General features: G+C 44.2%; 1 protein-coding gene across 1 annotated transcript in view; it reads left to right on the top strand.

Annotated features, from left to right (window-relative positions):
- Positions 1-13,035, top strand: part of POLR1A (RNA polymerase I subunit A) — a 257,236-nt gene that overhangs the window by 28,036 nt on the left and 216,165 nt on the right. Inside the window, exon 7 of the mRNA XM_082267319.1 lies at positions 12,146-12,232. Within this exon, the coding sequence (XP_082123445.1) occupies positions 12,146-12,232 (87 nt within the window). The remainder of the gene's footprint in view (positions 1-12,145; positions 12,233-13,035) is intronic.

Here is a 13,035-nt window from a genome sequence, read left to right as displayed (position 1 = left end):
CTAGGTTAAACAAAGCAACCATGATTCCTTTTAAGGAGTCCCTGACCTTTAAGGACCCATCAGACAGGAAGGCGGACGCTGTGGCCCACCATATGTACACTGTGGCTGGTTCCGCACTAAGGCCGGTTTTTACTATTGCCCTGGTGTCGCAAACTCTGACCGAGTGGGTCAAGGTTTTACGCTGGGACCGGAGGGGGAGCAGCTTCCCCTTGCCTTTGCTGAGCTGGCCGACCAGCTGGTCCAGGGGCTGCAGTTTGTATGTGATGCCTCTTTGGTTGTGAGGCTGTCTGTCTCAGCAGTGGTCCTTAGGCTTCTTGGCTTAAATGCTAGTCTGCGGACAAGACTTCTAAGAAGCTCTTATCTGATATCCCTGTCATAGGGGATCACCTGTTTGGAGCTTCCCTGGATGTCATCATTATGGGTCTCACGGGGGGAGAGTACCTTTCTTCTGCAGGCTAGTAAAAGGGCAAGGAGCGCCGTCGTAGACATGGTCCATCCTTCTTGGCTCATAAGAAGTTTTTTTTCGTACCTCAGGGTCTCAAGACTATGGGATCAAAACCCTTCAGGACCTACTTCGGAGGATCCAGGCAAACCTGGTCTTGCAAGCCGAGAGTGGGCTTCTCCAGACCTGCGGACAAGGCTCCCTCAGCATGAAGGGGAGCCCTCGCCTGTATGTGGGGTGGGGGAAAATCTTTGCTGGTTTCTGGACCCGAGGACCTCCCTGGTACAGGATAAGTGGGTCCACAAAGTCAGATGGTCTGGCTACAAGATCGAGTTTCGTTCTTACCCTCCGGAAAGGTTTTTTCCCTCCAACCTGCGCATGTCCCCAGACCGTTTACGGTGTCTCTTTGGGGCAGTGCAAGACTTGCTGAGCAAAGGGGTGATTGTCCTGGTTCCAACTTCAGAACATTTTCAGGGGTTTTATTCAAACCTGTTTACAGTCCCCAGGAAGGAGGGCAAGGTGCGTCCAATTCTGGACCTCAATGCGCTAAACTGCTTTGTGTGGGTGCAGAATTTCCGAATAGAGTCCATTCGCACGGTAGTGGCATCCCTGCATCAGGGGGATCTTCTTGCTTCAATCGACATCAAGGATGCTTACCTTCACATTCCAATACGTGTTGGTCACCAGGGCTTCTTCCGCTTTGCAGTGGGAGAGTAGCATTATCAGTTTTTGGCGTTATCCTTTGGTCTCGTCTCCGCTCCTCGGGTGTTTGCCCAGGTGCTTGCATTGTAGTGTCAGCGGGGGATCGCGATACTGGGGTACCTGGATGATCTTCTGCTGCAACCGGAATCTCTGACTGCTCGGGTGGATAACTTGGAGATTACTGTGCGAACGTTAAGATAGTTTGGTTAGGTTCTGAACCTTCAGAAGTCTGCTCTGGCTCCATTCCCAAATCTGGACTATTTGGGTCTGACTCTGGACTCTGCCTTAGCCAGAGTGTTCCTTCCTCTGGAAAAACTCCAGAAATTGCAGGCAGCAATTCGTCTCCTGCTGTCCAGCAGACGGTCTTCTTCTCTTCGGACTTGCATGCGGGTGCTGGGTCTGATTGTATCTGCCCTCAAGGTGGTTCCTTTTGCACAGTTCCACACGAGATCTCTGCAAAGAGATCTACTGGTCAAATGGGACAAGAATCCACAGTCTATAGTCCGTCTGATCTTGCTGAGCCAGGGTACAAGAGGGTCCCTGATCTGGTGGCTTTGTTCTCTGGCACTTCGCCAGGGCAAATCCTTTCTCCCCCTGTACTGGACATTGGTCACCACGGATGCCAGCCTGTCTGGGTGGGGAGGCGTCTTCGGAAAAGATTCTGTTCAGGGGGTCTGGACACTGGAAGAGTCCAGATTGCCAATCAATTTACAGAAGCTCTGAGCGATCAGACTGTCTGGATAATTGAACGGATCGTCTTTAGGGGTGTCCGGTTCAAATTCAATCCGACAATGCCATGGATGTGGCCTATGTCAATCACCAAGGGGGCATAAGAAGTGTCCTGGCGGCTTGGAAAGTAGCCATCATTCTAAGGTGGGCAGAACGTTCAGTTCCAGCCATCTCTGCTGTACACATTCCGGGGGTGAAAATTGGCAGGCGGATTACCTCAGACAGGCGTTTGCCAAGGGGATATGGTCACTTCATCCAGAGGTGTTTCATCAGTTGTGCCTCTGTTGGGGTACTCCCGAGGTGGACCTGTTTGCATCTCATCTCAACAGGGAGGTGCAGAGGTTTGTGGCACATTGTAGGGACCTTCTGGCGGATGCCACAGACGCGCTGGTGACCCCATGGGGTCAGTATCGTCTGATTTACTACTTTACCCCTCTCAAGCTTCTGCCAAAACTTCTGCGCAGGATGGAGGCAGAAGGGATTCTGGTCATCTTAGTGGCTCCAGACTGGCCTCACCGGTCTTGGTTTGCCAATCTGGTACGGCTGGTCGCCGATGTTCCTTTTGAGACTTCCTCTCAGGGAGGATTAGCTGTCCCACGGTTCAATTTTCCATCCTGCTTTACGGTGGCTGGCTTTAACGGCTTGGCTGTTGAAAGACAGGTGCTGAAAGATAGAGGTTTGTCTAATTCAGTGATTCCTACGTTAAGCTAGAAGATCTACCATCATACATGGAAGTCGTACATTGCGTGGTGTGAGTCTCTTGGGGTTCATCCTCATTCCTTTTCGGTGGCTCAGATCTTGACCTTCCTCCAACAAGGGTTTGAGCAGCGCCTGGCCTTGAGTATTATTAAGGGTTAGGTCTCGGTCTTGGCAGTCTTCTTTCAACGACCATTGGCCACGCTTTCCTTGGTGCGTACTTTTATCTAGGGAGTTTGACACTTGGCGCCTCGGGTGCGGTCTCCATTACCGCCTTGGGACCTCAATTTGCTGCTTTCAGTCCTCCAGAAACCACCTTTTGAAAATCTTAGGGAGGTTCCCCTGTTTACGTTATCTTTTTGGTGGCAATCCCTTCTGCAACGGTGTTGCGGTTGGCGGCGTTGTCTTGTCATTCACCTTACTTGGGGGTTCACAGAGATAAGGTGGTTCTTCGCCCCTGTCTGTCATTCTTCCAAAGGTTGTCTCTGATTTTCATTTGAATGAAGACGTGTTGCTTTCCCTGTGTCCCAGGCCAAAACATCCTAATGAAATTGCCTTTCATTCCTTGGATGTGGTTCAGGCAATTAGGGCGTACCTGGCAGCTATGGAGTCTTTTAGGAAGTCAGACTCACTATTTGTGCTCACGGACCTACCTCGGAAGGTGTTGTCCGCTTCTGCAGCGACCATTTCCCGACGGTTTTCAAGCCTATTTAATTAAGGGTCAGGTTCCTCCTTTCCCTGTTATAGCACACTCTACTAGGGTGCTTAGTGCCTCCTGGGCCTTGCATCATCAGGCGTCGGTGATGCATGTTTGCAAGGTGGCCACCTGGTCGTCTGTGCACACCTTTACAAAATTTTATAAAGTGGATGTGTTCGCATCTACGGATACTTTCTGTTAGCTCAAATCTTGTCAGGAGGCAATCACGATGATATTACAGCCCTTCAGTTGCTAACCCCCCTTTCTAGATAGTGAATTCACCCCTGTCCGGCCGTGAGTTATGACAACACATAGCACTCAAACGTAGTGCAGTCACAACTAATTTTATTGCACGTGAAGCTCATATTTAAGGCATGTTTTGAGCGTGAAAGACTGCTCCAAACCGGTTTACGATTCATCAGTCAATGGCACATATCAGACAGAATAGTACATAAAAGGGCCTTTGCTTTCGCCATGCATTTGTGTCAATATGAGGTGTTTTGTTGTAGTATCGGTCCGTCTTGTGTTCAGCTTGTCTGTGTTAATGTAAGCAATTGTCAATTGTTTATGGTGGTGTCAGTCTCTATGCAAAATGTCTTGTAATCTAAATGCTAAGCCTTAACTCGTTAAGTGTCTGAATGAATGGAAAAGTGTTGAACATGTCAATGTCTTTTCATCTATATGCAAAATACAGCTGTCTGCTGTCCAAGGTTGTTATGAATGGTTGTCCGTCTAGCTCGTTACGATGTAAATGCAAGGGCCCACATTTCATCACAGGATGGGCATAAACTGAAATATATATCTGAAATATCATAAGGCATGTTAATACAATCTTTCAACCCAACCTTTGATCCCAGCTTATTCATAACGGTGGGATCACTTAGAGTCTCTGAATAGCACAAAACAGGTGACATTATTTTCCAAGGTGTATGTAGGCTGGTGACTTGGTTGTGTGCACATAGGGATATAACTTCTTAGAATTCTATCAAATCAAAACAGACATGTTCAATGGGGAGGGCCATAGCTTGCAAGAATCCATGGCCTGAAAAATCCAACTCCATTATTATGGCAATAAAGTCACTACAAAGTAGACCATGGCAGCACATACCACCTGTTGACGATGGCATTTGATTTTTCAACATGTCCTAAGGCCTTTTCCAGGAAAGGGCAAAAAATAAACCTCCCGTTTAATGAGAGGAAAAAAATTCCCTTTCAACCCTCGTTTCAGAGCGGTCAGACCAAGTCCCGGGCGGCTATAACGAAAAAACAATGTCCTTTGTGTCCAATCGGCTTGACTTCGACTGTAAAGTGGAGACATGAATGTCTCGTGTCTCTCTCTTTTCCCGGGGTGAGCAAGGGCAAAATGAGGAGAGGTTCTCGGGGGGGGGGGGGGGGTGAGCACATGTTGCAAGTAACCAAACAGTGGCTACTAGTGCTCAGCTTGCTGTAAACAGTACCACTGCTGCAAAAATGGGAAGTTTTCCAGGAGTAGGGGTGTCCGCTGGCATTGTACCAATGCGTCTGTCTAGATCCAGCTGGAATTCGTCTGGTGCTCGTCGTCACAATCTCCAGTCATTCGTCTGGTCCAGGGGTGGGGCTTCCGTCTGTCGCGATGCGTGTATCCAAACCGGGGAGTCGTCTGTCAATACCACTGTTCTGGTCACTGCTTGAACTATTGCAGGGGGTCCGTAGGGTCGGTCTAGCGACGTCAGCTTATGGAGGGGCCTTCACCAGGACTCTGTCTCCAGGCTTGAATGGGTGGGTTGGTGCACCTGTTGGCAAAGGAACCGAGAGCGAGATATCACCATAATCACTGTTTAATTTTTCAATTACCACATATTCCTCTTGCAAAATCTCTAGATATGAGAAAAAATGGACTCATGGGGTTGACGGGTCTGAAGTCATTCTGACTTTAGCAAGAATAGCAGGTAAGTACTGAGACAAAAATACAAGTTTTACAAGAATGGCAGGAGTATTTTGCTCCACTGGGCTTCTGGCCTATAGACAGGCAGCAAAAATGCTAGTGAAACTACTCGCAGCACTGAGGTTTAGGGCCTACAGGAAGGCAGGTAACAGGAAGGGTACTTAATGGCACTGTTTTGGGAGAACACAGCATGTCTATACATGCAACAATGGTGAGGGCCCTTGGAGGGGTTGAACTGCCTTGTATTCCTCCAAAGGTGGAGATGGGTTAAATTGCAGTCCTCTGACTCACCCAAGCAGGCAGCTACCTAGAACTGAATATCCCTTGCATGGCTAAGATGCTGTGATCACTGAACAACAGGGAGTGAAACTCAAGCTGTCTTGTGTACATGGACACATAGAGACACACAAAACAGCTAGAAGTCAGTACTCATGCAAACATAAATTTATAAGAGATTGCACAGTTTGCTTGGTGACACCTGAACAGGAAATTGAAACCAAATAGCCTTGGAGACACAAGATCTGACTTCAAGGACCATTCATATGCAAAACCTGGGCAATGAGTCACTTTTAGGATGAAAAGAGATCAACTAATTGAATTCACCGCAGGAGGTTACCTTTAAAATTTTATCAAAGTAGTAACGCTGGCATAAATTCATTTTAATTCTTAGCATACTATCAACAAGCCAACCACTTCCATCCTATTTTTATTTTTTTTTTAAATGACAGCTTTCTATTTTATTATTTAACAATACAGATTTCACATATTGCACATCTGATAACGTGCTGTGACATATAAATGACAATCAGCTCACTAGTTTCCAGAGTTACATATGGTATATGCACACAAATCTGTAAAATTTCATTTGTATCCAAGATTATAATATAAGAATAGTACTACATTATCCCATACCAATAATCTTGTCAAGAGAAAAGGTAGTAAAAGCATAAGTGCATAAATCAGATCATGGATGCAAAAATTAGTGTTTAGCACCAGAATACAAAAGTATGTACCAATATACCAAAAGAAAACTCTAAAAAAAAGACCAGAGATGCTTAATTATCTAAAGCATAGCACCTCATTTATGCCAGAGCTCATATATGTCAAATTAGAACACATCAAATATCTGACACCCAATAAATAAAAACTTTCTAACACCCATAAAAACAGTCTAATCAATCAGAAAAAAACAATTTGGAAACAATACTCCCATAAGGTTGGTTGAAGGCTATGCTTGTTCGTTCTGAAAATCTCAAATTAAAGTTATCCGAGGAATAAGCATCAAGAAAAGTTTAGTAACAAAACATTTTACTTTTCCTCCTAGAAATAAACCAACGGTTAGAGGAATTTAACATACAGTAAGCATATCAAACATTTCCCTTCCTAACAGTGCACTTTTCTAATACCAAAAATTGTTGACGTCAAAGTAATTATTACCACGTGGATTTCTATATTTTTTTATATTATTATTATGGTATACCATAAACTTAAAGAAAAAAAAAATTATTATTGTTCACCATGGTTGAAAAAAAATGAGCAGCTCAAAACATTAGTAATTTCTCATTTGAATACAAGAACCCATACGTCACCCATTCTTCAGCAATTCGGAACATTCCTCAAAACTTGTTTTCTCTACAAAGCAAAACTGATAGTTAAATTTGTATGACAATACAACTATTTACAGTCCCTTTGCAGTTACCTGTGTCACAGACAGGAGAGGGGGGAGGGGGGTTTGTTTGCTAAAAAGGCACTAGAAAATCTATTTTTTAAAAAGTCAGTGATAAAGAAAGAAAAGTCGGTGACACAAAACCTTAATGATGAAAGTTCAAAATTGCTTACGATTTTTTTAAGGATAGAGATACAATTTTAGTCCTTAAGGTCACACTTTACACACCAAATATATATTTCCTTGCTTCTAAAAGCTGCCATGACAAGTATAGTACGGATTTGTTACCTTTTTTGTGGCAAAATAACATCACTTTAAAACATAAGTAATAAACACAAAACAAATTATTATGCGACCAACATTCATTCAATGTTATGAAATGCTTTGCTGATACAGCACCTTTAGGAACAGTGTTAAAACGAACACAACATAACGATTCATGGATCTAAGGTTGCCCATACACGATACAATTTTCATACAATCTTCCTAAACGTAAATTTCATAATTTTCTCTGAATTCTCCTTACCTTGAAAATTTCCCATTATCTTAAGCTCAGAATACAAAGTGAAATCAGCTGAGTTTGAAGGTTTATATATATCTATGGGTGGTAAGGTCAGTGTTTAGACTTTATTGGGAAACCTCGTTTCCCAACTTATGTGGTTTCCTGCGTCTTAATAATCAGATTTATACACATCCGACTCATCTATGTTAACTATCCTTGGTGGCCAAGTGTATACCTTCAGGCTCAGCTTAATATCACATACAATCTCCACATACATCTACACAATGGCATGCAATCTTGTATAACGACTAAATACACTTAAGTGTCTATACAAATATATACACGTTTTGGAGGGAGAATTCACTATCACACACAGTACTGCTTTGTAACCGGGTCCCAGACCCCATATTATCTTTGGCGCTTCAGGCGCTGGAGTATCAGACCCCATCTTTGGGAATTTCAGATTCCCGGGAGGTGCTAAAATTTGCGGTTAACTGGGTACCGTTTATCTGCTCTGACAGTATAGGGTAGTAATAATAATAATAAAAATATAATTACTTACCCCATACTGTGTTTTTGGCAGATCCAACTTCATGACACCAAAACTGTTAGCTCAAATCTTGTCAGGAGGCAATCACGATGATATTACAGCCCTTCAGTTGCTAACCCCCCTTTCTAGATAGTGAATTCACCCCCGTCCGGCCGGGAGTTATGACAACACATAGCACTCAAACGTAGTGCAGTCACAACTAATTTTATTGCACGTGAAGCTCATATTTAAGGCATGTTTTGAGCGGGAAAGACTGCTCCAAACCGGTTTACGATTCATCAGTCAATAGCACGTATCAGACAGAATAGTACATAAAAGGGCCTTTGCTTTCGCCATGCATTTGTGTCAATATGAGGTGTTTTGTTGTAGTATCGGTCCGTCTTGTGTTCAGCTTGTCTGTGTTAATGTAAGCAATTGTCATTTGTTTATGGTGGTGTCAGTCTCTATGCAAAATGTCTTGTAATCTACAGTGGGTACGGAAAGTATTCAGACCCCCTTAAATTTTTCACTCTTTGTTATATTGCAGCCATTTGCTAAAATCATTTAAGTTCATTCTTCTTCCTCATGAATGTACACATAGCACCCCATACTGACAGAAAAACACAGAATTGTTGACATTGTTGCAGATTTATTAAAAAAGAAAAACTGAAATATCACATGGTCCTAAGTATTCAGACCCTTTGCTGTGACACTCATATATTTAACTCAGGTGCTTTCCATTTCTTCTGATCATCCTTGAGATGGTTCTACACCTTCATTTGAGTCCAGCTGTGTTTGATTATACTGATTGGACTTGATTAGGAAAGCCACACACCTGTCTATATAAGACCTTCCAGATCACAATGCATGTCAGAGCAAATGAGAATCATGAGGTCAAAGGAACTGCCTGAAGAGCTCAGAGACAGAATTGTGGCAAGGCACAGATCTGGCCAAGGTTACAAAAAGATTTCTGCTGCACTTAAGGTTCCTAAGAGCACAGTGGCCTCCATAATCCTCAAATGGAAGACATTTGGGATGACCAGAACCCTTCCTAGAGCTGGCCGTCCAGCCAAACTGAGCTGTCGGGGGAGAAGAGCCTTGGTGAGAGAGGTAAAGAAAAACCCAAAGATGACTGTGGCTGAGCTCCAGAGATGCAGTCAGGAGATGGGAGAAAGTTGTAGAAAGTCAACCATCACTGCAGCCCTCCACCAGTTGGGGCTTTATGGCAGAGTGGCCCAACGGAAGCCTCTCCTCGGTGTAAGACACATGAAAGCCCGCATGGAGTTTGCTAAAAAACACCTGAAGGACTCCAAGATGGTGAGAAATAAGATTCTCTGGTCTGATGAGACCAAAATAGAACTTTTTGGCCTTAATTCTAAGCGGTATGTGTGGAGAAAACCCGGCACTGCTCATCACCTGTCCAATACAGTCCCAACAGTGAAGCATGGTGGTGGCAGCATCATGCTGTGGGGGTGTTTTTCAGCTGCAGGGAAAGGACGACTGGTTGCAATCGAGGGAAAGATGAATGCGGCCAAGTACAGGGATATCCTGGACAAAAACCTTCTCCAGAGTGCTCTGGACCTCAGACCGGGCCGAAGGTTTACCTTCCAACAAGACAATGACCCTAAGCACACAGCTAAAATAACGAAGGAGTGGCTTTACAACAACTCCGTGACTGTTCTTGAATGGCCCAGCCAGAGCCCTGACTTAAACCCAATTGAGCATCTCTGGAGAGACCTAAAAATGGCTGTCCACCAACGTTTACCATCCAACCTGACAGAACTGGAGAGGATCTGCAAGATGGAATGGCAGAGGATCCCCAAATCCAGGTGTGAAAGACTTGTTGCATCTTTCCCAAAAAGACTCCTGGCTGTATTAGATCAAAAGGGGGCTTCTACTAAATACTGAGAAAAGGGTCTGAATACTTAGGACCATGTGATATTTCAGTTTTTCTTTTTTAATAAATCTGCAACAATGTCAACAATTCTGTGTTTTTCTGTCAGTATGGGGTGCTATGTGTACATTCATGAGGAAGAAGAATGAACTTAAATGATTTTAGCAAATGGCTGCAATATAACAAAGAGTGAAAAATTCAAGGGGGTCTGAATACTTTCCGTACCCACTGTAAATGCTAAGCCTTAACTCGTTAAGTGTCTGAATGAATGAATGGAAAAGTGTTGAACATGTCAATGTCTTTTCATCTATATGCAAAATACAGCTGTCTGCTGTCCAAGGTTGTTATGAATGGTTGTCCGTCTAGCTCGTTACGATGTAAATGCAAGGGCCCACATTTCATCACAGGATGGGCATAAACTGAAATATATATCTGAAATATCATAAGGCATGTTAATACAATCTTTCACTTTCTTTGGCCTCAAGGTTTTGCAGGCTGCTGTTTAGAGGACCTGATCCTCTTTGAGGGTGTGTTGTTTTTTTTCAGATGAGCTCCAGTTGTTCTTGGTTGAGCTCCATGTTACCTGGTTGGCTATTGTTTAGCCTTGGGGAATTTTTTTCTGCTGTTCCCACCTCTCATGTTCTGGGACATCCCAAATGGTTAAGAAGATCAGGAGCTGTGTCCGTCAATGAAGAAAGAGAAAATGGGATTTTTGTCTTACCGTAAAATCTATTTCTCTGATATTCATTCTAGGACACAGCACCCACCCCTCTGTGGAGTTGGATTTTTTTCTGACATTGCTTGTAACAAAACCTGCCTATAGCTGAGAGTGGGAGTATACTCCCTGGGACTTTCCCATAGGCGTAGTCCAGCTTTTTTTCTGCCTAGTGTCCTACTCCTGTAGGGGGCATTATAACCCAATAGTTAACCACCTCCCACCCGGGCCATTGTAAATATACGGCCAGGTGGGAGTCTCCTCCTTCTGATCGGATGTTCCGGAACGTCCTTCAGAAGGAGAGAGATCGCGCTGCCGCGGGCACCTGCAGCGGCGCGATCGCAATGTGTCTGTGTCCCTCGGACACAGAGCAACATCATTCGGCAGGAGGGCCCTGTGATTGGCCCTCCTGATCACATGACGGGTGTGTCCAATCACAGCCATCATGTAATGTAAATAGAGCCGTTGTAACGGCTTTGATCTCTTCTCCTCCTGACAGATCCTGTCAGTGAGGAGAAGAGGGATGATCGGTGCTGCAGCGGGGGTGATCAGTGAGTATTTCAAATTACTCACTGATCACAGGGGGGGTCTGTGCTGGTAATCAGAACTTTGATTACCAGTGCAGCCCTGGGGGGGGGGGGGGGGGGGGGTGCCACTAAGCCACCAGGGATGCCCACCCATGACCACCAGGGATGCCCACCATGGCCACCAGGGATGGCAAGCAGGGCTCAGAGAGCCCCCCAGTGCCCTCCCTATCAGTGTTGCCCACCAATGCCATCTATCAGTGCTGCCCACCAGTGCCGTTATTGCCATCTATCAGTGCCGCCCACCAGTGCCCATTATTGCCCACCAGTGCTGCCTATCAGTGCCGATCATTGCCGCCCATCAGTGCCGCCAATCAGTGCCCACCAATGCTGCATATCAGTGCTATCTATCAGTGCCACATATCGGTGCCCATCAGTGCTGCATATCAGTGCTATCTATCAGTGCCACATATCAGTGCCCATCAGTGCCCATCAGTGCTGCATATCAGTGCCACCCCATCAGTGTCTCCTCATCAGTGCCTGTCAGTGCGGCATCATCAGTGCTCATCAGTGCAGGAAAAAACATATCTATTTACAAAATTTTATAACCTAAACAAAAAAACTTTTTTTTTTTTTTTTTTTTCAAACTTTTCAGTCTTTTTTTTATTTGTGCACCAAAAAAGAAAAAACCTTGCGGTGATCAAATACCACCAAAAGAAAGCTCTATTTGTGGGGAAAAAATGACACAAATTTGGCTTAGGTACAGTGTTGCATGACCACGCAATTGTCATTCAAATTGCAACAGCGCTAAAAGCTGAAAATTGGTCTGGGAAGGAAGGGGGTTTAAGTGCCCAGTATTGAGGTGGTTAAGAAGATCAGGAGCTGTGTCCATCAATGAATGTCAGAGAAATAGATTTTACGGTAAGACAAAAATCCCATTATTTTAAAAATGTTTGCTGAAATCTGTTTCTGGACCCCCCCCCCCCCCCCCTAAGCTGCTTGAGTATGGATGCCAGCATATGGGAATAAGTTAAGTATACTGTCCTACTGATTGACCCAATTTGTTGTCTGAAATCCATCTTTAACACTAATAATTTTTAAGCGGGAACATTCTTTGTTTTTCAGTGTTTAGCACTTCAGATTTGCCTAAACGAGGTTACCTGACGCCCAGCACTACAAAGGAACACATTGATGCCCTGTGGGAAAATGAAGGTATATAAATAAGTAACACAGGTTAACACATGTAAAGGGCTCAAAGAGAATTATAAAAAAAAAAATGTTTGGCTCAGTATTAGAAATAAAGAAAATTGGTAGTTTACTCCTAGTGCCTCCCTTAGATGTATTGCTTCCTTTCGGAAGGAGTCTCGAGTTGTCCTATAGATTTGGACCTACTGGATCAACTGTGGGTATAGGATTGTGGGTATAGGATTGTATGGTTGTGTTTTTTTTTTTTTTTTTGGTTGAGCTAGATGGGTTTTGTCGCTTTTTCAACCTGACTAACTATGTAACTTACTTTATTTAATGTTTTAACCTGGTAATCCTGCCTTCCTTGGAACCTTCACTCCTAGACTGACAAAGCTCAGGGGCCTCATCATAGATTAAGCCCTGGTTCACACTGGTGTGGCTTTGAAATCGCACTACGTCAGCGCGATTTCAAAACCGAAGATCAGTGTGCTTTGCACCTCTGACTTCATTGCGGCTGGCAACTTCATTTAACACCTTTTTTGCAGGTTGCAAAAAAATTGGGGGAAAAAGTAGGGCAGCAACCTTTTTCAAAGTCGCGGCCATTTGACCGGTTCCATTGCCGACAATGGGGTGCGACTTGTCATGCGATTTTGTTACTTTCAAATTGCATGACAAATCACACCGGTGTGATTGAGGGCTAAAGTGGTTTTAAACCCTTATATATACCCATAGGAGGGACTGGCCTCAGGTGATACACAGAAATTAAACCAATCCTCTTACATAAGTTGTATCTGTTTATCCGCATTCTTTTCTTACGTTTGTTCAAAGTG

Source organism: Pelophylax lessonae, assembly GCF_965119305.1.
Source record: "Pelophylax lessonae genome assembly, chromosome: 1".
Lineage (NCBI taxonomy): Eukaryota > Metazoa > Chordata > Amphibia > Anura > Ranidae > Pelophylax > Pelophylax lessonae.
The sequence above is the reverse complement of the archived record's forward strand: the minus strand, read 5'-3'. Positions and strand labels throughout refer to the sequence as shown.